Source organism: Triticum aestivum, chromosome 2A (genome assembly GCF_018294505.1).
Source record: "Triticum aestivum cultivar Chinese Spring chromosome 2A, IWGSC CS RefSeq v2.1, whole genome shotgun sequence".
Classification (NCBI taxonomy): domain Eukaryota; kingdom Viridiplantae; phylum Streptophyta; class Magnoliopsida; order Poales; family Poaceae; genus Triticum; species Triticum aestivum.
In genome coordinates, this window is record NC_057797.1 from 541,310,811 (window position 1) to 541,338,235 (window position 27,425).

At 46.4% G+C, this 27,425-nt stretch overlaps 1 protein-coding gene and 1 pseudogene across 1 annotated transcript; one reads left to right on the forward strand and one right to left on the reverse strand.

The window, feature by feature from the left end:
• The first annotated feature begins 11,338 nt into the window (after positions 1-11,338).
• On the forward strand, positions 11,339-12,354 carry LOC123185520 (23.2 kDa heat shock protein). The gene has a single exon (XM_044597394.1). It carries the CDS (start codon positions 11,492-11,494, stop codon positions 12,149-12,151), a length of 660 nt encoding a protein of 219 aa, XP_044453329.1. The 5' UTR covers positions 11,339-11,491; the 3' UTR covers positions 12,152-12,354.
• Positions 12,355-12,435: 81 nt separating this feature from the next.
• On the reverse strand, positions 12,436-26,541 carry LOC123185521 (syn-copalyl diphosphate synthase-like; annotated as a pseudogene).
• Positions 26,542-27,425: the final 884 nt, after the last annotated feature.

Genomic DNA, 27,425 nt, shown 5'->3' on the forward strand with positions numbered 1-27,425 from the left:
AAGTTTGCCTCATCCATAGAAGTTGTGCACAACAACTACCAGCGGCAACATACTCCGTCTCAGTGGACGAGAGAGACACACAACTTTGCTTTTTGGAAGACCAACTTACCAAAGAGCAACCAAGGAATTGGCACCCTCCGGAAGTGGACTTCCTATCCACTTTGTCTCCCGCCCAATCGGAATCCGAGTACCCTACAAGCTTGAAGTTTGATCCTCTTGGGTACCATAAGCCAAAGTTTGGGGTATGAGCCAAATATCGAAAGATTCGTTTGACCGCCACAAAGTGACTTTCCTTAGGTGCGGCTTGAAATCGTGCACAAATTCCCACACTCAACATGATGTCTGGTCTAGATGCACAAAGGTAAAGCAAGGATCCAATCATGGAACGATATACCTTTTGATCCACCACTTTACCATTGGGATCTAAGTCAAGTTGGCACTTGGTGGGCATTGGAGTGGAGGCCGGCTTGACGTCACTTAGCTTGAATCTCTTGAGCATGTCTTGAGTGTATTTGGATTGATTGATGAAGGTTCCTTCTCTTCTTTGCTTCACTTTGAACCCTAGAAAGAACTTCAACTCTCCCATGGAGGACATCTCGAACTTTGAGGTCATGAGAGCGGCAAATTCCTCATTGAAAGCTTTGTTAGGAGAACCAAAGATAATATCATCAACATATAATTGGCACACAAACAACTCCCCTTTGACCTTCTTAGTAAAAAGAGTGGGGTCGATTAGCCCAACTTCAAAACCACGGTCTTGTAACAACTCGGTAAGGTGGTCGTACCACACACGTGGGGCTTGTTTAAGGCCATAGAGTGCCTTATCGAGTTGATACACATGATCGGGAAAGTAGGGATCCTCGAACCCGGGGGGTTGCTTGACGTAAACCAATTCATTAATGGGACCATTAAGAAAAGCACTCTTCACATCCATTTGTTGTAACTTAAAGTTATGATGAGAAGCATATGCAATCAACATGTGAATGGATTCAAGACGAGCAACAGGAGCAAAGGTTTCACCGTAGTCGATACCCTCGACTTGGGAGTAGCCTTGTGCTACCAAACGAGCCTTGTTGCGAATGATAATCCCATGGGCATCTTGCTTGTTCTTGAATATCCACTTGGTTCCAATGACATTGTGGTTCCCCGTTGGCCTTGGCACCAATCTCCACACTTTGTTGCGCTCGAAGTTGTTGAGTTCTTCGTGCATGGCATTGAGCCAATCCGAATCTTCTAGCGCCTCATAGACCTTGTGGGGTTCCACACAAGAGACAAACGCGTGATGCTCACAATAATTTGCTAATTGTCTACGAGTGCTTACCCCCTTTCTTAAGCTTCCAAGCACATTCGTCATGAGATGATCCTTGGTGGAGAGCTTGGAAGCAACCTTGGCGGCACGACGCTCTAATTCCTCCTCGGTGGTGAGTTGAGGAGTGGTTACTTGATCATCTTGAGCATCGTCATGAGATTGTTCTTGATCTTGAACTTTCTTGGGGGAGAGAACTTGACCTTGGGCATCACTTGGTGTGTCAACACCGTCTTGAGTATGATCTTGCCCTTGGTCTTGTTCATGAGGTTGAGGGCCTTCACTTTGTTCTTCAGAAGCGTGTGGGCCTTGGGTTGGTGATGGCTCCACTTGAGTGGAGCATTGTCCTTCTCCTTCGGCCACAAGGGGTTCCTCAATGGGTAGGATGAAACCAACACCCATTCTTCTTATGGCTTGAGGAGGAATTTCATCACCTACATCACAAGTGCCACTTTGCTCCACTTGGGAGCCGTTATTCTCATCAAACTCCACATTACACGTCTCCTCAATAAGTCCTGTGGATTTATTGAGGACACGGTAAGCATGCGAGTTTGTAGCATAACCAACGAATATGCCCTCATAAGCTCTAGCCTCAAATTTAGACAACCGAACACCTTTCTTGAGAATGAAACACTTACACCCGAATACCCAGAAGTACTTGAGGTTGGGCTTGTTACTGGTGAGTATCTCATATGGAGTCTTGTTCAAGCCCTTGCGGAGGTAGAGCCGATTGGATGCATGACACGCGGTGTTGATGGCTTCGGCCCAAAAGTTGTATGGAGACTTGAACTCCACCATCATGGTCCTTGCCGCATCCATCAATGTCCAGTTCTTCCTCTCCGCAACACCGTTTTGTTGAGGGGTGTATGGTGTGGAATATTGATGCTTGATTCCCTCATCACTAAGAAATTCATCCAAGGTGTAGTTCTTGAACTCGGTGCCGTTGTCACTTCTTATTGTCAAGATCTTTGCATTGTGTTGATGTGGTGCTTCATTTGCAAAGTCAATGACGGTTTGTTGGGTCTCGCTCTTCCTCTTGAAGAAATACACCCACGTGTACCTTGAGTAGTCATCTACAATCACCAAGCAATACTTCCTACCTCCAAGACTATCGAAGGATGGGGGCCTCTTTGAATAAATTATAGTCGTGGGAGGGTGAGCCTTCTCATGTAGCTTTCCTTTGATACAGGCATTTCAAGCACGATCTTTAACAAAACTAACATTCGTTAGTCCACGGACATAGTCCCCCTTGAGGATACTTTGCAAAGATCTCATATTGACATGGGCTAAATGGCGATGCCAAAGCCATCCCACATCAACTTTAGCCATTAGGCATGTCGCGGTCTTAGTGGGTCGCTTCGAAAAGTTAATCACATATAGACCGTTCTCGACATGCCCAACAAAAGCTACTTTAAGAGTCTTGCTCCACAAGAGGGCCACGGTATCGATATAAAAGAAAGTGGCAAAGCCCATGATTGCAAGTTGACGAACGGAAAGTAAATTGTATGCAAGGGACTCAACAAGCATGACCTTCTCGATCATGAGATCATGAGAGATGACCACCTTACCAAGTCCCAATACCTTAGAGGATGAGGCGTCACCCCACTCGACATTGGTGGGCATAGATGGAACTTTGTGCACGTCCACCGCCAAGTCCTTGCTTCCGGTCATATGATTTGTAGCTCTGCTATCGAGCAACCATGATCCACCACCGGAAGCAAACACCTACAAGAGATCAATGCTTGGTTTTAGGTACCCATTTTGTAATGGGTCCTTTGATGTTAGTAACAAGGGTCTTAGGAACCCAAATAGACCATTCAATGTACTCATGAAGAGAACCAACAAATTTGGCATAAACATGCCCATCACTTGCACGGCATAACACATAAGAAGGATTAAAATCGCCGGCTTTGTTGGGAGGGATGACATTGCCCTTCTTGACATTGTTCTTCTTCTTCTCCTCGGGGGCACTCTCTCCCTCCCTCACAAAAGTTTGCATGAGGGGAGGAGGTCGTTTGGTCTTGTCATTCTTCTTCTTGTTCTTGGAGTCGGGCACGTACCCAACCCCTTCCTTGGCCACACCTCCCTTTTGGTTGATCAAGAGATCGTTGAGGTTCTTCTTGCCTTGTATGCAAGTTGCAAGACCTCTCTCAAGTTGCTCCTTCAACTTAGCATTTTCCTCAACAAGATGTATATGCTCACAACACGGGTTAGTAGCATTTGCATTATCAATTAAAACCATATGAGGAAAAGTTGCTTTATCCTTAGTTAGCTTCACTTGGAGTTGATCATGAGACTCCTTGAGACTAGCGTGAATACCCGTCAAGGCCTTGTGGGCCTTGTCAAGTATATCAAACTCCTCTTTGAGTCTAGCAAGATCAACCCCAAGTTTGGCCTTCTCGGAATTTAGCACACGAGAAACAATGAGGGCATGATCATAATCTTACTTTAACTTAGCATGATCAACGTTGTGTGACTCCTCAAGAGCCAAACGAAGACCACGCTCTTCCTCAAGAGCATTGGAAAGATCCGAAATCTCATCGGCATAGTCACGACTATGCCCTTCCATATTAGAGATGGTGTTTTTGTGAGCCTCGATCATGTCATTGGCCTCACCAAGTTGTTCCAAGAGAGCAACAAAGTGCTTCTTGGATTTTCTCTTGAGTTTTCCCATAAAGGCCTCAAACTCGTTAGCCTCCACATTAGCTCCCTCAAGTTCATTAATGCTATCCGTTGGGGAAGGATGATTAATGATGGTAGTTTTGATGTTGGAGGTTACCTTGTTGGTGGCTTTAGCCATGAGGCACTTGGCGGTGATGCTCTCGTTGGGTGAGTCGAAGAGAGACACCCGTGACGTTGTTGCAATGGCAACGGAGGCCATGGCAACCGACTCATCATCTTCATCATCGTCATCATCCTCATTGTACTCTTCTTGCACAACCAAAGCCTTGAGAGGAGTCTTCTTGGTGAAGTTGTTCTTGTTGGGGAACGACTTGGCCTTGTCCTTTCGGATGAGTTTGCCACCATTGTCTTCCCTCTTCTCATACGGGCATTCCGCAACGAAATGACTCACATTGCCGCAATTGTAGCAAGTCCTACACGTTGCTTGCCCCTTGTGCCACTCGAGTTGTTTTTGCTAAAGTTGGGCCTCGAGTTTTTCTTCTTCCTCTTCTTCTTCTTCCACGGTGAGCTTGGCCTTCAATGCAAGGTTAGGCTTCTTTGCCCGTTGAGAATGGAGCACCGCATTGTCGGCGGTCTTGTCCAAAATGTTCATGGCCACAAACTCATCCAACACTTCGCTTAAGGTCAAAGTGTGGAAGTCCGGTCTTTGACGAATGATGGAGGACATGGCCTTGTGGTAGGGCATCATTGCCTTGAGGAATTTGCGCTTGATCCAATTGTCATCCGTGTCCTTTCTCCCATGATCTCGTAGTGAGACCGTGAGTTTGGTTACTCTCTGATAAAGCTCACGAGGTTCTTCATCTTCCTTCATTGCAAACTCATCGGCCTCATCTTGTACCACTTCATAGTTGGAGCGTTGAATGCTTGCGCTTCCCCGGTAAAGAGACATGACACAATGCCATGCATCTTTGGCCAAGGCGAAGGGATGAAGATGAGGTAGGTCTTTGGGTGGAATTGCATCTTGAATGATGAAGAGAGCATTCTCATTGAATTGATTGTCCGCGGCTTCTCGAGGAGTGAAGTTGCTTGGATCATGTGGATAGAAACCTTCTTCAATGATTCTCCAAAGGTTAGTGTTCACATGATTTAAATGACGTTTAAAGCGGTAAACCCAAGAATCAAAATCCTCATTTTTCACAATCTTAGAGGGAGGACCGACATGATTCAAATGAGTGGAAGGAACCGGTCCACCATAAACAAGTGGTGGTTCCACATGGGCAAAGATGTCAGTGTCATTCTTGCCACTAGAAGAAGGAGCCTTTTCACTACTAGCTTCCCCCTTTTTGGGGATAGCATCCGACACCTTGTTGGCGGAATCACCCACTTTCAACGGTGCGGTGGATAGTTTAAGCCCCTCAAGAAATTTACATGCTTTCAACTTCGGTCATCATGGAGGTTTTCAATGTCTCCAAGGCCACATTGAACTCCTCACGAGAGAACGAAGTCCCCCCATCTCCCGTAGACGAGATCAGATTCACACCGGAGTGTTCCTCCACACCGTCTACGGTATCAACCATACTCTTTGGACAGTAAAGTCCTTAATAAAGAGACGAGGCTCTGATACCAATTGAAAGGATCGATATGGTTGACTAGAGGGGGGTGAATAGGCAACTACCAATTTTTAGCTTTTCTTTACCAAATTAAACTTTTCATCAAAGTAGGTTGTCTAGATATGCAATAACAACAAGCATACAAGCAAGCAAGGGTAGAAACACTAAAGAGCTTGCACAAGTAAAGGTAAGAGATAACCAAGAGTGGATCCGGTGAAGACGAGGATGTGTTACTGAAGTTCCTTCCTTTTGAGGGGAAGTACGTCTCCGTTGGAGCGGTGTGGAGGCACAATGCTCCCCAAGAAGCCACTAGGGCCACCGTATTCTCCTCACGCCCTCACACAATGCGAGATGCCGTGATTCCACTATTGGTGCCCTTGAAGGCAGCGACCGAACCTTTACAAACAAGGTTGGGGCAATCTCCACAACTTAATCGGAGCCTCCCAACAAGACCACGAAGCTTCACCACAATGGAATATGGCTCCGAGGTGACCTCAACCGTCTAGGGTGCTCAAACACCCAAGAGTAACAAGATCCGCTAGGGATGAGTGGGGGAATCGAAAATCCTTTGGTGGAAGTGTAGATCGGAGCCTTCTCAACCACTCCCGAGCAAATCAACAAGTTTGATTGGCTAGAGAGATAGATCGGGCGAAAATGAAGCTTGGAGTATTTAATGGAGCTTGAGCAATAAATGGAGCTTGGGGGAGGAAGAGGTAGGTGAGAATGAAGAAGGGGACTCCCTTTTATAGTGGGGGCAACAATCCCGTTGCCCCCCACCAACCAGCTCCGCACAGGGCGGTACTACCGCTGAGAGGGGGCGGTACTACCGCCAGGACAACGGTACTGCCGCGCTGGGGAGACAAGTAGGGAACGGACCCAAATGCGGTACTACTGCGGTGGTAGGGCGGTACTACCGCTCCTGGAACGGTACTACCGCCACTACAACTGTGACTAGTGCCACAAAACCCGACACGAGAAAAAGACCTCTCAAATCGAGGCAGTAGGAACCAGACTGCCCAGCGATACTACGGCAGTGGGGTCAAGGGAGGTAGTACCGCTGCGGAGCGGTACTGCCGCTTGTGACCCTTCGGCCGTAGTACCGCAGGCAGTGCGGTACTACCGCTGGGGCACGAGAGAGAGAAGAAATCTCTCAAAGAAGCTGAGGACAAGGCGGAGGTGCCAGGCCCCCAGCGGTACTACTGCTGTGGAGCCACGGGCGGTACTACCGCTGCGGAGCGGTACTGCCGCTTGTGGCTTCTCAGCGGTACTACCACTGGGTGCGCGGTACTACCGCTTTGACCCAGCTAGGACAAGGAAGAGAGAGGAGAGATCTCTTCAATGGAAAGGAAAAGCTCGGAGGGTGAGAAGCTGATGTGTACATGATGATTCCACCCATGCAAAACCCCAGCGGACCCCCTCTTGATAGTACGGTGCCCTCTACGCAACTAGTCCACCGAGAAAGAAACGAAAGAGCTACACCGTCTTGAAATACACTCCGAGGGAAAGAAGGCGTCTCGTGCCAGGGGAGAATCTGTGAATAATTCAAAGCACAAGATTAGTCCGCAAACATGTTGTCATCAATCACCAAAACTACCTTGAGAGAGATATGCCGTAACACAACTGTTCATGTTGCAAATTGTTTATAAGGATTCCATTCGACCTGGACTATGCTAAGAAGAGAAAGAGGCATTGAAGTAGCAAATGGAATTCAAGCGGAAGTTGAAGCTGTCGGCGACATCTCCTTGGAGTTAGCTGATGGATTCAAGCTTCTACTTAGAGATGTTCTTTATGTTCCTTCATGTAATAGAAACTTAATTAGCGTTTCATGTTTGGACAAAGACAATTATGAATGTTATTTTGGACATGGCAAGTGTGCCATATGGTATAATAATGCTTATGTGGGTGATGCTTTACTACACGATGAGTTTTAGTTGTTATCACTTCGTGAAAAAGTTTATTTCGTTTGTAATGTGAAAGTACATGTTTCCGCGTCGAATAAAGAACAAAATAAAAGAAAGAGAACATTCGACTCATCGAAATTATGGCACTGTCGCTTGGGCCATATTTTGAAGGGGAGAATAAAAAGATTAGTCAAAAGTGAAATTCTTCCTCTGTTAGAATTCTCAGACTTAGAACAATGCGTAGATTGCATTAAAGGAAATTATATAAAACAAATCAAAAAGGTGCAATCCATAGAACAAGCACACTAGAAATCATCCACACTGACATTTGTGGACCATTTCCGGTGAAAAGTGTGGATGGATATGACTCGTTCATAACATTCACAGATGATTACTCTCGCTATGGTTATATTTATTCAATCAAAGAAAGATCTGAAGCGTTGGATAAATTTAAAATATTCAAAGCTGAAGTTGAAACTCAGCATGATAAAAGAATAAAGATAGTAAGGTCCGACCATGGAGGAGAGTACTATGGTCGGCACACTCCATATGGTCAAGTCCCTGGACCTTTTGCGAAGTTCTTGCAGGAGACTGGCATAGTAGCCCAGTATTCAATGTCGGGCGAGTCTCAGCAAAATAGAGTAGCTGAAAGGCGCAACCGTACACTTATGGATGTGGTGCGCGACATGATGAGTTATTCCAACTTGCCATTGGGATTATGGATGAAGGCGCTTAAAACCGCCATTCACATTCTTAATAGAGTACCAAGCAAGTCGGTACCCAAAACACCGTATGAGCTATGGACAGGAAGGGTGCCCTCCCTACAACACTTCAGGGTGTGGGGGTGCCCTGCTGAGGCCAAAATGTTTAATCCAAACATTGCAAAGTTAGATCCCAAAACAGTAAGTTGCCACTTCATTGGCTATCCAGAGAGATCAAAGGATTTTCGTTTCTATTGCCCAGACATATATACAAAGTTTGTAGAAACGAGACACGCAGTCTTCTTAGAGGACCAAATGATGAGGGGGAGCTTGGTGGCTCGGAAAATTGTCCTTGAGGAGAAGAGGGTGCATGCACCTAATCCGATGATTCAGGAGCCATTTTTCTCACTACCAGTTGCAACTCCACCCATGACAACTATGGGAGCAGACCCGGAACCTGTCCGTCAGGAGCCGACTGAATCCGCTGTTGAGCATGAAAGGGAGGTGCAGCAGCAAATTTTAGAAGAAGTGCCAGAAGTTGAGGCACATAATGTGCCAAAAACTGAGGCCCTTAGAAGGTCTACAAGACCAAGAAAGACAACTATTTCTACTGACTTTAAAGTTTATAACACAGAAATAGTTCATATGGAAAAAGATCCCACCTCATATGAAGAAGCCATAAGAAGTCCTCATTCATCGAAGTGGATGGAGGCAATGGAAGACAAGATGAAATCGATGAGTTCCAAAGATTTTTGAGACTTAGAGGAAATTCCCAAAGGAGCCAAAACAATAGGCTGTAAATGGTCTACAAAATTAAGTATGACTCTAAAGGAAATATAGAAAAGTATAAAGCATGACTCGTGGCAAAATGATTTACACAAAGAGAAGGGATAGATTATAATGAGACATTTTCTCCAGTCTCATGTAAGGATTCCTTCAGAATCATAATGGCATTAGTTGCTCATTTTGATTTAGAGTTACATCAAATGGACGTAAAGATGACATTTCTTAATGGGGATTTAAAAGAAAATGTCTACATGAAACAGCCTAAGAGTTTTATCATGGAAGGCAAGAAAAATATGGGGTGTCGCCTGAAGAAATCCATTTATGGGTTAAAGCAAGCCTCTAGACAGTGGTATTTAAAGTTTAATCAAACGATTCAAAGTTTTGGATTTAAAGAAAATATTGAGGGTAACTGCATTTATGCAAAGTTTAAAAATGAAAAATATATTTTTCTAATCTTGTATGTTGATGATATTTTGCTTGCTAGCAGTGATGTTAGTCTACTACAAGAAACAAAGAAGTTCTTATCCTTAAATTTTGACATAACAGATCTCCGTGAAGCATCATATGTTTTGGGCATAGCAATTCACCGAGATAGGAATAATGGAGTCTTAGGACTATCGCAGAAAGCATATTTAGAAAAGGTTCTTAAAAAAGTATAATATGCATGCGAGTAAAGCCACACCTGCTCCAATAGTCAAGGGCGATAGTTTTGGGAAATTTCAATGTCCCAAGAACCAGTACGAGATCGATCAAATGAAAGCAGTACCATATGCTTCGACAGTTGACAGCTTACAGTATGCACAAGTGTGCACTCGCCCTGACTTAGCTTTTATCACCGGGGTACTCGGTAGATATCAAGAGAATCCAGGCATGGAGCACTGGAGGATGGTAAAGAAAGCATTACGTTATGCGCAAGGCACGAAGGACTACATGCTAATATACAGGAGAAGTGATTCCCTAGAGATAAAAGGGTATTTAGACGCAGATTTTGCAGGGGACAGAAATGATAGAAAATCCACGTCAGGATACGTCTTCACTCTCGCTGGGGGAGCTATTTCGTGAAAAGCTCCAAACAGTCGATAGTTGCATCATCCACGATGTATGCAGAATTCATAGCATGTTTCGAAGCCACGGGGCATGCAATATGGCTAAAGAAATTTATACCCAACTTGAAAGTGGTAGATTGTATTCACAAACCACTAAAGATGTACTGTGACAACCAATCCGCAGTATTCTATGCTCACAACAACAAGTCGAGTAATGCTGCCAAAATAATAGAGATAAGGTATTATGTTGTGAAAGATAAAATTCAGGATCAAACTATAAGTCTCAAGCATATAAGGACAAAGGATATGCTTGCGGATCCGCTAACAAAACGTTTACCACCCAATGTGTTCAAGAAACACTTAGCCGGCATGGGTTGAAGGGAAAGCCTTATGATTTTTGGATAGGCCCAAAAGGAACAAAATTTGTTTCTGAACATAACGTATGTTGTTGTTATATGATTCTATCAGCAATTAAGCTGTGATGATGAAACATGCTCTATGTACCAATATGTGATGAAACAAATAAACTATAAAGTATAAAGTTAAAAGTAAAGTTGAGATAAGAAGGAGAATGTTAGGTTGATCTCTCTCCCGTTCGAACCCAACGGGTCGAACGGGCCCCTAACTCGCGCCCTGATTGGGGGTGCCCAACCAAACCATGGTTGGTGGGCCCCTGTGACCCGCGCTATATAAACAGATGTGAGGGTCGAGACACGACTTACGAGGTTAATCGCTGCCACAATCCCCACCGACACTCCCTGCTGATCTAGGGTTAACGTGGTGCTCATGGAAAGTCACATCATCGCCGCCATCCATTCTCTGCCATCACTGGTCACCGTCTTCATAGCTGGCACTAGGAGTTCCTCGTCTGGACAAGTAGAAAGTAGGTTTACCGGATGATCTAGCCTATCCGATCCAAAGCTATCTATCAGCTTTCAGTCCACCTCGTGTGACCCTTGCGGTTGCAGGGTTCCGAAGGAGTACTTCTTCGTTTGTTTCTCGCGAAGAAATCCGGCATGGGCTGGCACAAACAGAAGATATTCAGTGACCTACAGGCCGAATAGGACTGGTCTGCTCTTACATTTTGAGCCCAGACTCTTAAGGAAAAACTACGTATAAGCCCACCAGACTCCCTCTGCACTTTATTCGCAAAAAAAGAGACTCCCCCTCTACTAGCAGGAACGTCGATTGGCCCATTGGGAGCGGAGACTTCGGGAACTCTCTCCCGCCATCGCCAACCTCTGAACACGCTCGAAACCTCTCGACCGCCCTTGTCTGACGAACCTTCTCGCTCGCTCGCCACCTCTCCACCTTCCACCGCTTCCCAGCTTTCCCAGCCCTTATAAATGGAAGACACCCTCGCCGTCCGTCGTCATCAAGTCACCTGCTCTCATTGTCACATTCCACAAGGAAACAAATCACGACCCACGAGATCGAAGAGTACACGCCGACACAGAGCGCTTGCGCACACACGGCTAGCGTAGCATCTCAGAGAAGGGCGTCCTCGAGCTCGGTAGCAATGTCGACTCGATGCTTCTTGGCGCTTGGCTGCATTGCCGTGGCGGCAATGTCGCTCGCCGTGGCGCCGGCGGACGGCGCGATCCTCCCTTGGTTCGGGAGCGGAGGCGGCAGTCGTGGATCCCGCGATGACGCGGTGGCATCGCCGCTCCAGGACGTAGCCCTTCTCGCCGACCCGTTCCGGATCCTGGAGCACGTCCCGTTCGGCTTCGACCGCGACGACGTGGCCATGGTGTCCATGGCGCGCGTGGACTGGCGCGAGACCTCCGACTCCCACGAGATCGTCGTCGACGTGCCAGGGATGAGGAAGGAGGACCTAAAGGTGGAGATCGAGGAGAACCGGGTGCTGCGGATCAGCGGCGAGCGGCGGCGGGAGGTGGAAGAACGGAAGGGCGACCACTGGCACCGGGAGGAGCGCTCCTACGGCAAGTTCTGGCGCCAGATGCGCCTCCCCGACAACGCGGACCTCGATTCCATCGCCGCGAGCCTTGACGCCGGCGTCCTCACCGTGCGCTTCCGGAAGCTGGCGCCCGAACAGATCAAGGGCCCGCGCGTGGTTGGCATCGCCGGGGGCGACGATAGCTCCGCTGCCAAGAAGACCATCGGCGACGCCGGTGCCGCTGGAGGCGAAGAGCGCCAGACCAAGAAAGTCGAGCTCTGAATCCTGAACTCTGCACTGCGCAGAGTACCAATGTTCTTACCACTTTCTAGTACGCGCTTGTCAGTTCCGCTTCTCAGTACAGCGTGTGGAAAAATGTGATGTACTATTTTGAATGTAAAAGCGACACTGAGTAGTCGATTCACTCTAGCATGTAAGAGAAGTTCACCGAGGAAATAAGAAACCACAGATCACTTTGTTTTGCCCGTGTTGAGAACATTCATACTTTATTGATTGATTTTTCTCTCATCAATACATTCATTCACACTGAGATATACTATGAATCATCCAGATGGACCAGATCTATACATAACTATGTCTAGACATTATCTGGACTGGATAGAGCGGCAGATTAACAGTGAGGTTTGTTTCCACAAGCACAATTTATTTCTTCACCAACAGGAACATAGACAGGACAGAAGGTGGTTCATCCTAGATGACATCCTCGAATATGACCTTTGTGATGTGGCCATCAACTGTTCCAGGTGAGCAATGAGCCGAATAGTAGAAGCTTTTCACAACGTGGAGAAAAGTCTGCCTGGTTTCTCTGTTGATGCCATGGGCACCCTGATGAACACGCCAAAGACAGCTCTTGCATCTCCAAATCAACTTGCCGGTCCAAGTCCTCTGTACCCACACTTCCACCATTCTGTTCTCAGAATCGAACATTTTTTTGTTACAGATACCATACAAGTATGCAACGTACACGTATACATGGATTCAGGGTATACGATGCATGTACATACGCACCTGAGCATGAACTTTTGCGGCAAGCTTGCGGCAGATGGAAGAGATGAGCTGCTCGAGCTGGGAGTAGTCCCAAAAGTTCAGTTTCTGCTCGGCGGAGACATGCCTTCCCGAGCAGATCTCGACTGTGCGAACCAGCAGCAGTGCTGTATCCCCGTCAATGGATCGATGGCTCCCATTTGCAGTCCATGCCATGAGCCACTGCTTCCACTGCAGTTACCAAAGAAAAAAGAAGCTCGGCTGCTTCATATCAACATCATAATACCAGCTGTATATATATCTAAGGGTAGGGTTTGATGAATTTTACAGCTTCACGAAGGCTGCCGGAAGCGTCGTCAAAGGAAACAAGGTCGATAAGCTCTTCAAGGTTCTCCGTTGAATCCTTTGGTCCCCTGCAACTGCAATGCGTGCACACAGCCAGGCACATGTTACATTTTTTTTATGAAAAAAAATAGGGAAATATTCTCGGCCTCTTATCGAGTGATGCAAGCAGTTGTATATTATTGATTATTAAGAATACCGAATAAATTAGCTTGTAAAGAGGAAAAAGAAAGAAAAAACATCCACGTAGAACACCTCGCGATTGTGGCATCCCCAACTCGTACCGCCAAATCTAGACATATATTCCGTAAAACAAAATTCCGGAGAAGGAAAACTGCCAAGCTGTATACCCTGTGTGTCGGAAGCGAGAGGTCACCGCCGCGGCAAGCACCGCCATGCGAGCCCATGCTAGACGTTCTGATGCTCGGCTTGGTTCGAAGATGTTTGCTGCGGCTAAGAAGTAGGTCGTCAGCGCGCTCTTTGGAGTCCCACCATACCTCTGCAGGTGGTTCCTGAAATACCACCTGCGCATACAGGCAAAGGCAAGCACTCTTGGAATAAGAATACTTGTCATGTACGTATATATGTGCTAGCTAATTAGTTGAACTTGAGGATAGAGGTGGCAAAAGTGCCTCTACTAACTTTCTGAGGCCATTCCACTCAAGTCGGGCAAGCCTTTGGTATTCTCTGAAATCAGCTTTTGCCATTTTAAGGTACAGGTCATTGCTCACAAGATCCATTCTGAAAAATTGAAGTGTCAGAACCAAGGGTGTGACCAATATTTGGCCACCAGAAATTTCTATTAACGATTGGTCTAGTATCACAAGTTAGCTTTATACTATTACCTATGTCCCAAAAAGTGTAGATACATCTGTATCTAGAGACAGGCTTTTTGAGACAGAGAGTGCATATATAGGATGGTAATTACCTGTAGAGGACCTTGGCGATCCAAACATCGGTGCTGCCTTCATACTGATCAAGATACATGCTTGTTTAAATTCGGGGCAAACTTGCTTTCCAGGGGAAGTCCAATGTGTACTCGACCTGTTTTTACAAGTAGTACAAGGCACCATAGAATTGCATATTACTCTGTTGTTTTCTGAAGCTCTAAACAGTAGAAAAAATATTCTATGGTATTTTCAGAATAAGTATGGTAGAAAATATGGGGGCTTGGGGGGGGGGGGGGGGGGGGGATAAATAATAGGAAACTTAACTAATGAAAAAAATGGGTCAACCAATACCAGCTCTAGGCAACGTAATGACAGAAAATCAGAATTTGGTGCTATCCAAGCTTGGAAGCAAGTATTATGCTTCTTCCTAATTATGTGACGGAGAATGCTCAAATCTCCTTGAATGAAACAAAGTTTGGATTTGTATTTCTGAAGATTTTTTTCATTTCTTTGCAACAAATGTTCCGGCAGCCAAGAGTGATGATATCCATGGCAATGGCTTGGGCAATTTTTATTGTCAATGGTCTGGCTGAATTGCTTACAAATAACTAGAGTTGGTTGGCACATACCTCATCTGGCAGGTCCTTGGTGATGATCCACTTGTCATACAACTTGTTGGAGGCATGTCTCTGTTTGAGAAATGCTCGACAATAGCACCCAGCCCGTGCCAAAACGTCGTCATCACCTGGGAACATGAGCTGAGAAGCACGGTATGTGTTGTACATTGAGGTGACAGATGCGTGGTTGGTCTCCATCTCCATGGAGAAGCAGAAGAACTTGCCGTCCTGCTCGAAGTGCTTAAACACGGCTGCATTATTGTAGATGCACATTAGTCAAAGTAGATCCAACATAACATAGTTGCATGCCAAAGCACCATTTAGATGGAGTAGTTACATGGAGTGACGTCGTAGCCATGCAGACGGAGCAGACGGAAACCCATGGCCGTGTCATCAATATCCGTGATTGGGCAGTGTACGGTATGAGCTAGTCCCTTCTGAGTCCAGCGGCTGTTCAAAGTGTATACATATAGCTCCTCTCAAACTAGCATCCATGCCTTCCAAATTATTTTAAGTTCTATTTTTTAAAGTTGAACATAAGCGTAAATTCCGCCTGACTAGGTGGGATGTGATAAGTCGTCCTAAGGAGTAAGGAGTAAGGAACAAGGAGGTCTAGGGGTGGAGGATATAGAGATTAGAAATAAGTGTCTGTTAAGATAATCCCTCTGCTTACTATTATAAGATGTTTCATCTTTTTTCTAAGAGAAAAGTATGTTTTCGGTCCCTCAAGTTCCCCAAAATTATAGATTTTGTCCCTTAAGATTTTTTAATAGACATTTGGTCCTTCAAAAGTCTCAGTACCAGATAAGTTTGGTCAAAAACCAGATTTTGAGCACGTTGACCCGGTTTGACGGATGAACAGTAAATTCATAAAATAGGAAACAATTTTAAAAAAATCTGAAATTTTATGACAACCAAGATGCTTGGGTGTGCTAGGTGCATGTAAATTTTTGTGGTCAAATAACACCCAAGGAGCTCTAGCAAAAAAACACAAGTTTTGGCTTTTTAAGCCATAATTTGTTTTTTTTTTTGCCATGGGCTCCTTGAATGTCAAAACACCACACAAATTTTCACACACCTAGCACACCCAAGCTTCTTGGTTGCCACAAAATTTCAGTTTTTTTGCTATTTTTTGAATTTACTATTCATCGGTCAAACCCGGTCAACATGTTCAAAATCTGGTTTTGGACGAAACTTATCTGGTTTTGAGACTTGAAGGACCAAATGTCTGCCAAAGAAACCTTGAGGGACCAAATCTATTCTTTTGGGGAACTTGAGAGACCAAAAACATATTTTGTTCACTCATTTTGAGAAGAGAAATGTCGTTTTAGTGTGTAGGTAAACCTTGAGCGACCCAATGTCTACCACAAACATCGGATGTAAGTAAACACGTTTAGTGTGTTTATTCAATCATTTCGGTCTGTATGTATCTCATATTAAAATATCTAAAACATCTTATAATAGTGAACGGAGAGAGTCCTTACTAAGAACAGAGTTTGATAGGACTTGCTAGGAATAAATACCTATAATCTAAAACTCTCGCTGAGGATTAGGCTGAATCAACCAATTCACCCTTCTGGAAAGGTATCATGGGAGTCGAGAATGAATTCGTTTACAAATGGACATTTGTGGTAGGCAATGACCTAATTACTAGGTTCTGAGAAGATGTATGGTTGGGTCATATATATATTTGATAATATCTTACGATACTTTGATGGTTTGGCCAGGCTAATTATTCCCTCCAGTCCGAATTAATTGAGGCAGCCTCTATACAATGTAAGTATTGTATAGAGGCTGCGTCAACTAATTTGGATAGGAGGGAGTAACTAGTTTTATATAGGCTGGACAAGTAGTTAGGCTAAAAATCTTGACTGAATGTATTTTAGGACCCAGTTCAAGTTACCTGTAAATAAAATCTAAGCATTGCTCAATTTCAGCTGTGAAGTGGTTTTATATCCCCAGACGCATCAGCCGATCGACCACCCATAGTTGTTCAAAAGTATCCATAGGGTGGCAACAGGGCACTGAAAGAAAAGGAATTTATTTGAATGGCAATATTAGTACGGGCCAATACAAAGGGAAAAGTGTGCATTCGTGCTGGTTGTGCAAGAAGTAGTGATTTTACCTCCCCCCTTGAACTTTCTGACGAGATGTTCCAGGAATGCAAGACATTCCTTGTCGCCGGTGTGACTGAGTGCAGCAGCTGTGGCAGCAGGAGAGGAATGAAAGGAGCCGTCTGGAAAACGCAACTCGAGTAGCTTTTCCCAGTCCAGTTGCAAGTCTGCCATTCCTTCCACGCTGAAAAGTAGTGTCGTTGGTACGGCGTGTAGTACATCCAGAGGTATCCTACAATTTGATTCAGATGATTGCTTAGTTACATATCAATGTACAAATGAAATCCAGGTTTAGGGGTGTAGGTATGCATACTTAGAGAGCTTTAGATTCCTCTTGGCGTATATCTCTTCCAAAACAGGGTGATTATACGGGATGTCCAAATCTAGGTCCTTGGCCTTCTCTAGGAGGGCTGGGAAGTTAATCTCGAAGCCGGATGGCATCAAGTCTTGTTCCTCTTCTACCAACCTGCTCATATTTTCTTGGATAAATGACACACCTACAACAGAAATGGTCATCTCTAAATTACACATTTGGTCTTTCCTTTAAAAATGAATAAAAGATCTTGAGGGCTTGATATATCTGTTTTTTTAAGCAGGCCAACCCTTTACTTTTCTTTCTGAAAAGGAGAATGACCTTAGTCTCTGCATCGAGCAATGCACGCCCCTTTCTTTTACTAAGCATAACGAAAATACAACAATAGTTTGACAGTCAAGAACGGAGAAAGGGGGGGAGAGAGTTCAAACACTGTCAAAGAACCTGTACACTTTTAGCGAAGTGTACTATGGGGTGAAAACCTGACAACACCTTCAAAATACAGACTATAATACAGGGGAAGTGGCTAGCTAGGTCTTAGTCGACTAGGACTTAATGAAGTCTCAGTCAAGTGATATAACATGTAAAAAGGAAAAAAATCTGATTTTTTTTGCATGGATCTGGTAGTTGATTTTGAACAATCCAGTCGATGCACGAGGGGAATTGCGGTCCATCTCCTCCGTCAAGGTTCTTAACAAGGACGACCAACGCCGTGTCGTAGGTTGAAACATTCATTGACGTCTCAACATCGCCCAATGACCCCAGTGCCATTCTTATGTCATTGGTCATCTGTTGTATCTGGGTTGGTTCATCCTGTAGGAAGTTCTGTTCAGGGTTAGTTCAATAGGTATGTTTGTTAGCTTGTGCGTAATAGTGATTATTCAGCTCAAAATGAGTTACTTCATATGTATATAAGCTCACCGTGTGTCGTGTGTATTCACCACCTTTCCATTCATGCACTTCCGCCTCAGGATATGATGGAGATTTGGTACTTAGCACGAGCCCTGAATATCAAGCATGACAAGTGGAAAAGAACATCCAAGTCATATGGAATATTAAGTTAAAATGATGAACATAAGCACATTATCACTATTAGATGTAGTACGCATGAAGAAATTTCCGGCCTAAATTTCTAGTTCAACATCACTCCAAAGTCCAAACTTTTTTTTTCTTTTTCGAAAAGGGGGTTTACCCCAGCCTCTGCATCAGAAAGATGCATACGGCTCATATTATTAAAAGGATAATCCAGTAACAAAGTCTCCAAGTAACGTGGTGCGAAAATAAACAAAAGCTCAAAAGAGCTAAAAACCAAAGCCACAACCGGCTGGCAAATACAATAGGAGCACTACATGTCTATCCTATTACATGACCTCCATCCAAACCGGTTGAAAATATCCCGAGCTACCATCTCCCATCGGGTAGACGCAGTAACCAAATGCTCCCTTTCCTCCGTCGGAGTGAGTAGCAACCACATACAGATGAACGCCGTGGCCCTGAAGATAACCTGCAAAAAGTGAATGTTTGTTGATCTGTTAAAGACTAAATCATTTCTGCAGTTCCATAATGCCCAAAATAAAGCACAAACGCCAACATGAATGTGTCTTGCAGTATCGGAATCGATCCCATCAAGCCATGTTCCAAATAACATGTTGGATAGAGGTGGGCTGATTAATATTAAACGCAATATGAATCGACCGCCACAGAATCTTAGCCAACGGACAATCGAGAAAGAGGTGTTTGATGTTTTCGTTATGATCGCAAAAGCTACACCTAGAAGAGCCCACCCAGTTGCGTTTTGCCAGATTATCTTTAGTCAAAATGACTTGTTTATGCACAAACCACATAAACACTTTGATTCGTAAGGGAATCTTTACTTTCCAAACGTGTATCGAGGAAGGGATGACGCTAGAGTTTATGACATCCAGATATATTGATTTGATCGAGAACACTCCGTTCTTAGTAAGTTTCCAATACAGCTGATCTGGCTGCTGGGACAGCCGAACTTCCATTAAACGTCTAACAAGATGGAGCCAGGCCTCCCAACGATTTCCAACTAGCGTCCTTCGAAAACTAATATTGAGGGGAGTGGATTGTAAAACAGTTGCAACGTAGGCTTCTCTACATCGCACAATGTTGTACAAAGTAGGATATTGAAGTGCAAGGGGGGTCTCCCCAAGCCACGTATCCTCCCAAAACCTCGTAGTAGCACCATTCCCGACAATAAATTTTGCCTTGTTGAAAAAGAGTTGTTTGACTCTCATCAAACCCTTCCAAAAAGGTGAGTCGGAAGGCCTCACATTCACCAGGGCCAAGGTTTTAGCATAAAGATACTTATTACGCAAAATCTGTGCCCAAGTAGCCTCCGTCTCAGACGACAGTTTAAATAGCCACTTGCTAAGGAGACACATGTTTTTGACTTCCAGATTTTCAATACCTAAACCCCCTTGGTCCTTCGGCCTACAGATTATATCCCACTTAGCAAGCCTATACTTTCGTTTAAGCTCATCATTCTGCCAAAAGAATCGAGATCGATAGAAATCTAACCTTTTCCTGACACCCACTGGAACCTCGAAAAAGGATAAGAGAAACATAGGCATACTGGTAAGGACCGAATTAATCAGAATCAATCGTCCTCCGTATGACATGAGCTTCCCTTTCCAACAGCTCAGTTTCTTTTCAAAATGATCCTCGATGCATTTCCACTCAAAGTTAGTCAGCTTACGATGATGAATGGGTATACCTAAGTACGTAAACGGTAATGAACCCAATTCACAGCCGAACAATTGTTTATACGTTTCCTGGTCCTCATTTGCTCTTCCGAAGCAAAACAATTCGCTCTTGTGGAAGTTAATTTTGAGCCCAGACAATTGTTCAAATAAGCATAACAACAGCTTCATGTTTCTTGCTTTCGCCAAGTCGTGCTCCATAAAGATGATAGTATCATCAGCATACTGAAGAATGGATATCCCTCCGTCAACTAGATGTGGAACCAGGCCACTTACCTGCCCTGCATCCTTTGCCCGACTTATTAAAATAGTCAGCATATCAGCCACTATGTTAAACAGGATCGGTGACATCGGGTCTCCTTGCCTTAGCCCCTTGTGTGTTTGGAAATAGTGCCCTGTGTCGTCATTCACTTTAATCCCTACACTCCCTTTTTGCGTAAAGGAATCAATCTGGTTTCTCCAGGCCGGATCAAAACCTTTCATACGCAAAGCTTGTTGAAGGAAAGGCCATTTAACTTTATCATATACTTTTTCAAAATCCGCTTTAAAAACTACGCCATCAAGTTTTTTTGAGTGGATTTCATGGAGCGTTTCATGCAAGACAACAACCCCTTCAAGGATATTTCTATCAGGCATGAAAGCAGTCTGGGACGGATGAACTACAGAGTGCGCAATCTGCGTAAGTCTGTTCATCCCGACCTTGGTGAAGATTTTGAAACTCACATTAAGCAGACATATAGGCCTGAACTGCTCAATGCGAACAGCCTCTGTCTTCTTAGGAAGAAGAGTTATCATTCCAAAATTTAGCTTAAACAACTGAAGTTGTCCCTCAAAAAACTCCTGAAACATGGGCATCAAATCTTCCTTAATAAAATGCCAGCACTTTTTGTAGAACTCCGCCGGAAACCCATCCGGTCCTGAAGCCTTGTTATTCTTCATTTGTGCAATGGCCTCAAACATCTCTTTCTCCGAGAAAGGAGCAGTCAGGAGCTCATTCTCTGCAGTCTCAAGTTGAGGAACATCCTCAACCCTAGACTCATCTAACGACACAAAATTCTCTCCCGGGGGACCAAACAACTGCTTATAATAATTGGTAATGTAGACTTTCAGATTGTCTTGACCAACTATCGTCCCTTCGTCTTGTTCTAGTTGGAAAATTCTCTTTTTATGATTCTTCCCATTAGCAATCATATGAAAGAATTGAGTATTATCCTCGCCTTGTACTATTTTACGAACCTTAGATCGCAACGCCCACTTCAATTCCTCCTTGCGAAGAAGCTTTTTAAGTCGCATCTCCGCCTCCATCTTTGTTTCCAACTCACTGGAATCCAAGATAGAAGTTTCTGCTTTAACTTCAGGTTTTGAATAAGTAGAAGAAGTCTCTCCTTCTCCGCCTTATAAATCCCATGCATGTGCTTAGCCCATCCACAAAGGAACCTTCGGAGATGACGAATCTTGCATTGCCATCGCTCGATGGGCGTTCTTCCTCCTGAGTCTTTAGCCCACTCCCGAGCTAACAACTCGAGGAACCCTTCTCTTTCAAACCAGGCAAGTTCAAACGAGAAAATGTTCTTGTTCCCACAAAAGTTTGAACTCCGGAGTCGACTAGTAACGGTGTATGATCAGAGACACCTCGTGTCAATGCCTGCACTGTTACCAAAGGAAACTTCTATTCCCATTCGACACTTGCTAGGACACGGTCAAGTTTCTCAAACATCGGTACCAGTAACGAATTAGCCCAAGTGAATTTCCTACCTGAGAGCTCTATCTCTCTAAGATCCAAGCTTTCGATAATAGTGTTAAACATAAACGACCATCTGTCGTCAAAATTGTCATTATTCTTTTCCTCTTTTCTTCGGATAATGTTGAAATCCCCCCCCCCCCCATTAAGAGAGGAAGCTGTTTGTTACCACAAACACGAACCAGATCCGCCAAAAAATCTGGCTTGAGCTCTGGTTGCGTAGCTCCGTAAACCGCCACCAAAGCCCAATCAAACCCATCTGCCTTAGTTCTAACTCGAAACTTGACAGCAAACTCCCCCAAAACTACACACCGAACTTCCAACGTTTAGCACTTAACCCCAAGTAAAAACCCACCGGATCTTCCTCGAGGGGGGAGGCAATGCTAGTCAAAATCTACCCCCCCCCCCGGATAAAGTGGCAAGAAATTGTGAAGTGAAGTTGCTTCTTCCAGTCCCAGACAATGCAATAAAATCCAAATGATGTTCAAGAGAAGCATCCGCTAGAAACCTTCTTTTAGCCAAGTCTCTAAGACCTCTACTATTCTAGAAAATGTCTCTCATAATTCATTATGAAATTTTTTGGCAGTACGTATCCTAGCACTCCTACGCGCTGCCGAGGCTGGATAAACCTTCCGTTTCCACGTCCGTTTTGGCTTAATGTGACCATCAGCCTGATCACCACACCCATTCTCTGCTTCTAGCACCAAGGGCTCATCTACATGAAGAAACGTCTCAGGATTGGTGTCCTCCTCCGTCTCGGGTAATGCAGGGTCAAGATCGGCACACAAGCCATCAAGAACCCTAACCCCAAGCGCATCTATCTCCGAGTCGTTCATAGGTTTAACTGCAGCAATGTGACGAATCATATCTACCGCACGTTCAGCTTCCAAATCAAGAATGTCGTTAACCAACCTAGATATCTCAATATCATTATTACCAAGTGAAACTCCTATTTGATTTGCATTATGAATAATTTCATCATCAGTAAAATGCAAAATGGAATTCGACTTATTAACAGACATACCAGTGGAGATCTCGACGTCACGCAACTTGGCAGCCCTCAAAGCACACCTGAGCTGCATGTCATCAACGTCAAGCTGCTCCTGCAGCCTCCCGCTGACCCGCCTCCCCTGGGAGATAGGATCCGGGATACCGGCAAAGGCGATGACCTCCTCGCGTGAAGCTCTGCTAGGGGAAAGGCCTCCTGCCCGTCCCCCAACAGCGGCGCCCCGGGCCGTAGCCACCAGGGCAGGAGAACAAAACGGCGACGACTCTCGCGGCCTGTCCACGGGCGACCCGCCGACAGCAGGGACCGGGGAAACCCTCGCGCGGTGCTCCGGAGAGGAAGCCGGTGAGACGGCCGCGTCACCCGACCCTCCCACCGCAACGGGGCACGGAGTGACGGCGGCCTCCTGCACGGCCACACCTCCGCCCGCGCGCGGTGACGTGGAGATGAATGCCGAGCCCGCTGTGGGCACCACCGGCGTTAGCATCACAGGGGACCGGGCCTCCTGCCCGCATGCCCCACCCATACCCGCCGGAGAGCCCAAGGAGCCCCTAGCCACCGTGCAGGCCTTGGGCCCCCTCGAGGTCGGTGCAGACATAGCACAAGAGGGTGGGTCCTCCCGACCGCCCATATCCGCCGAAGCGTCCAGCGAGGCCGTCACCTCCATCCTAGGCAACGGAGATGAAGGAGGAGTAACATGAACCTCCTGTCCAGTGGTTCCTCCCGGTCCGTCAAAGATCAAAACAGAGTCATGCCCCGTAATCACCGGTGGCAAATGTTCGGACGGATCATCCATATCCACGCGATCACTCCAAAGACGAGAAGGCGCTGAAAAAGCTCCTACGGATCCAAGCTGCAACATATTAGACGGAACAGTCGGCGATTTCCCCTGAGCAGACTCTCCTGCCTTAGTCGAATCCATAGGCCCGGAAGCCTTGTCACCATCATTTTGTGCACTACAACCCTGGTTCCCAGGAGCACTTCCCCCCTCAGAAGTATCCATATGATGAATCTCCTCAAATTCCTGAAACAGATCAGGGTCCTCATATTCGACATCCAACATATAAGCAATGCCCTCGTAAGTCCATCTTACCACATCTGGTAGGAACTCGATGTTAGCCACACTAACCAGCAAGCGCGCCACACCATGAGCACGCGTGAAGGGCATATCCACCTGCTCTGTCTTACCGAGCAAGGATCCCAGGCTCCATGTGACCAAGAAGTTATCCAGAGGTTCAGATGGCGCCCCCGAAAAACGAACCCAAATCTGAGTCAGCGGCATACCCTGAGGCTCCTTCTTTTTCCACTCATCGAACTGTAACACAAAACTTGTGCCGGTAACTCTACTCATGCCAAACTTGAGAATCCTCTTCTGATCCTCCTTAGATGGAAAGTCCACTTTAAAAGTCTGTTCTGATAACTTCACCAGAGACCAGTTAAAGTTCCCCGGTGCCAACTCCCGCAACTGCTGAATAATCTGAGCTTCAGTGAGAGGTCCATTAACCACCTTAACCACCCCAGGGAAGGAGGTTTCAATGACAGGAGCCACCGGAGCCACACTTGGTGTCTCAAAAAACATCAACTCAGAACAACAAAGCCCATAGATGTTAACCGTCGGTTTGGGCCCAAGAAGAAGCGGACACTCCGCCGCCACATGTTTCGGTTTCTGACAAATATCACATAACTCAGCAGAGCAATCAACCATAAAGTGTCCCATCTCACCACACTGGTAACAGAGCAGCCTTTTCTTCTTAGTCGCCCATTTGGACGGCTTGTCACCCCGGGCCTTCTCCGAACCTTTGTTGGAAGCAGCATCATCAGGCTGAGTGGTCACCGGTACTGTCACATCGGCGAGGGCCCGAACCGTCTCCACCGCAGCCTGAGTAAGACCAGCATCATCGGTGGACATCTCCTCAAGTGTCGTGACCTGCCCTGAGGCAACGGACAGGTTGCGCGGAGGAGGAGGCCGCCGGTGACCACCACGACCACCTCGGTAGCGTCCCCGGAATCGATTATTCGGGCCAACCGCACCCTCAACAAAATTCCCTGGTGGTCCTTGAAACCCTCGACCGGTAGCACCGTGATCATTCCAACCATAGCCCCGCCCACCACCGGTGGACGACGAACCGCGATGAAAGCCATGTCCGTAAGCGTTGTATCCATCATCACCCCACTGACCACGGGAGGGGGGGTTGCGGCTGTCACCCGCGAATGCGCCCGAACCACGGCCACCTACGCCATTGGCAGCACCACCCCGCCCGCCAGCCATCTGTCTAGGCCAACGCTGCGGCAGAGGGGGCGCAACTGCTGGCGGCGGCTGCGCCGCAGCCCTGGCAGCAGGAACCGCAGCCCGCGCTGGCGCTGCAGCAGCCGGCACAGCCGTAGTCTGGGCCCCCGACGCCGCTTGAGTCTTCGCCGATGGCTGAGCCTTGGGCGGCATCTCGTTCTCGCCTGCCGTCGTCACAAGCGCGCCAGAGTCGCCCGATGCCCGCCTCGCTCATCCACGCACAACCGAAGGAAAACCGATCCGTCCGCGGCGGCGAACCCTAGCGATAACAACGTTTCGGCAGAGAGGACCCAAACGTGCATGCGACGACACGCCGACCGATGCGATCTCATGCACGTAAGCCTCGCAGCCCGTTCGACGCCAACCGGTTTTGCCTGGGCCTTTAGCCCCGCTAATCTCGGCCCGCCCACTTCCAAATCTCCCTCACCCGACGGCCCAAACGCTAGTGCACCCGCACAGAGGCCCACCTTCTCCAGTCCGTCAGGTCCCAGCAGATCGTTCAAACGCAAGATCCGCTCCGCCCGAATCACGCACGAACGGTCGGTCACCGGCTCCGGCGCCTGCGCCACCGGCGGCCGCCGTGCTTTCTTCTTCTTCCGCGTGACAAGAGACCAATTTTCTGGCAAAAAGTCTGACAACACTACCGGTTCTCGCATTACCTTAGGAATTGGACCGCTCCACGGCTTCATGGCCGGTCTAGAAGTTTGAGATGATGAGCGCCGCCGTTCGGTCTTGATCTTAGGCTCCGGCGACGAACCAGCAATCTGCGAGGCCAGGGGAACTCCGGCATTCTTCATGGGGATATGGCCCTGGACCTGCTCCTCCTCGTCATCACTCTCCAGAAGCGCCCAAAACCGCTCTCCCGGTCTTGCATGAACCATCGGCTCCGTCAGATCGATTAGCTCCAGTGACTTCAGTTGTACATCCACCTACATACATTCTCCAACGACCACTTCATAAAAATCGAGAATGAATCTAAAACCAACCTCAATCTTGCCGCCGTCCGGGAGATAATCGCCAGCAAGGACGTCGTTCTCCAGATCAAGGAGAGCCATCCATCGCGAGCGCGGAGTAAATCGAAGACGCCCTTCGATCTAAATGACAGGATCTTTCCCGTCGGAGAAACACGCCCGCCACTGCATCCATCGCGCCTCCACCCGTCCGATCTCACCACGCGGCAGATCGCCACGAGCGCCACCCGATCCCGTCGGCTCCTCCTTTCCGCCCAACGACGCCGCCGCTAGGGTAATAGGAGACACCGGATGGATCTGATGTGTAGCTGCACGGCCGCCGGGACGGGATTGAAGAGCCAGCGGCGGTAGTCCGGCCGCCTCTGGTGGCCTCGTCTCCGCCTCCCGGTCGTCTCGACTCATAGAACCTTAGGAGGCTTGTTTGGTTTTAAATCGAAGGATCAAATCTACACTAATCAACAACAAGTTAAGGAACGGAATATGTATTGTTGTTTTGATAGATCATGATTACCACATCGTCGACGCTGAGAGTGTAGGTGCAGGGAAAGTTGTTGCCATGGCTCGGCCGTCGGCTGGTTGAGCACCAGAACATGTCGGACTGCAGCGGTAAACGTCGCCATATCCTTCGACTCTCCGGCCCCTGCTCCCTTTTGTGGCAACCTTTCTGGATGTTGGCTTGTCGCTATCGTTAAGGAATAGGAAATCTTTGATAGCTCCATGGTACCGCTTGTTTCTAAATCGAGATAGCTATCATGCATCCTCATCAAGCTTGTCAACCCCTAATTTAGTACTCTACAAGAACATATATGTTTCGTTTCGAGGTATATCTCGTACAAGAATCTTACACAGGACTAACGGACAAATGCACCGATCACGTCAGAAACGATGCTCGTTTTCCTTTAAATAAACGCATTGACCTTGGGGCATCTTTAACGGTGATCACCGGTCGGATGCCTTCAGTCCATAGAGTGTTCGGACGACTCCGCCGAAATTTGGCCGGACGTCGCCCATTCAATGCAATCCTTAAGGCTAACTTCAACGCACAGCTTAAACAGGCGTCCGTTTTGTCTGAATTTTGTCCGTTTGGGTAGGATAATGGGACAGCATCCAACCGTTTTATTGGATGCGCTAGCCGTGCATTCAACGCGCGAACACATGTGGTCCGTCACGGCCGGCCGGAGTTTCTATGTGTACATTTTTTTATCACTGAAAACACATTTTTTATTTCATAAACGATATTTTGATACATTGTAGTACATAATTCATCGATTCTTCGTTAGAATAGCAAGATCAAAAAAAAATAAGAACCATAACTAAAGATTTTAAAAGATATTCAACTTCCGTAACTGCTCTCACTAGTTAGATTAATATCTTCTCTATGTCTTCATTGTTGATCCGCGGCTTCTCGAGCTTGCACATTTTCTTCGGTTCTAAAGAAGTATACGTTGTTTTACATCTAATCTCATTTGTAACCTCTATTCTAGCAATGAGTGCACGAACATCTATCAAATTTCGTTCTAAAAAAAACCGATTTGTTCTTCTTT

Coding starts and splice junctions, on each gene's coding strand:
- LOC123185520 (XM_044597394.1), top strand. CDS start 11,492: ATGTCGACTCGATGCTTCTTGGCGCTTGGCTGCATTGCCGTGGCGGCA.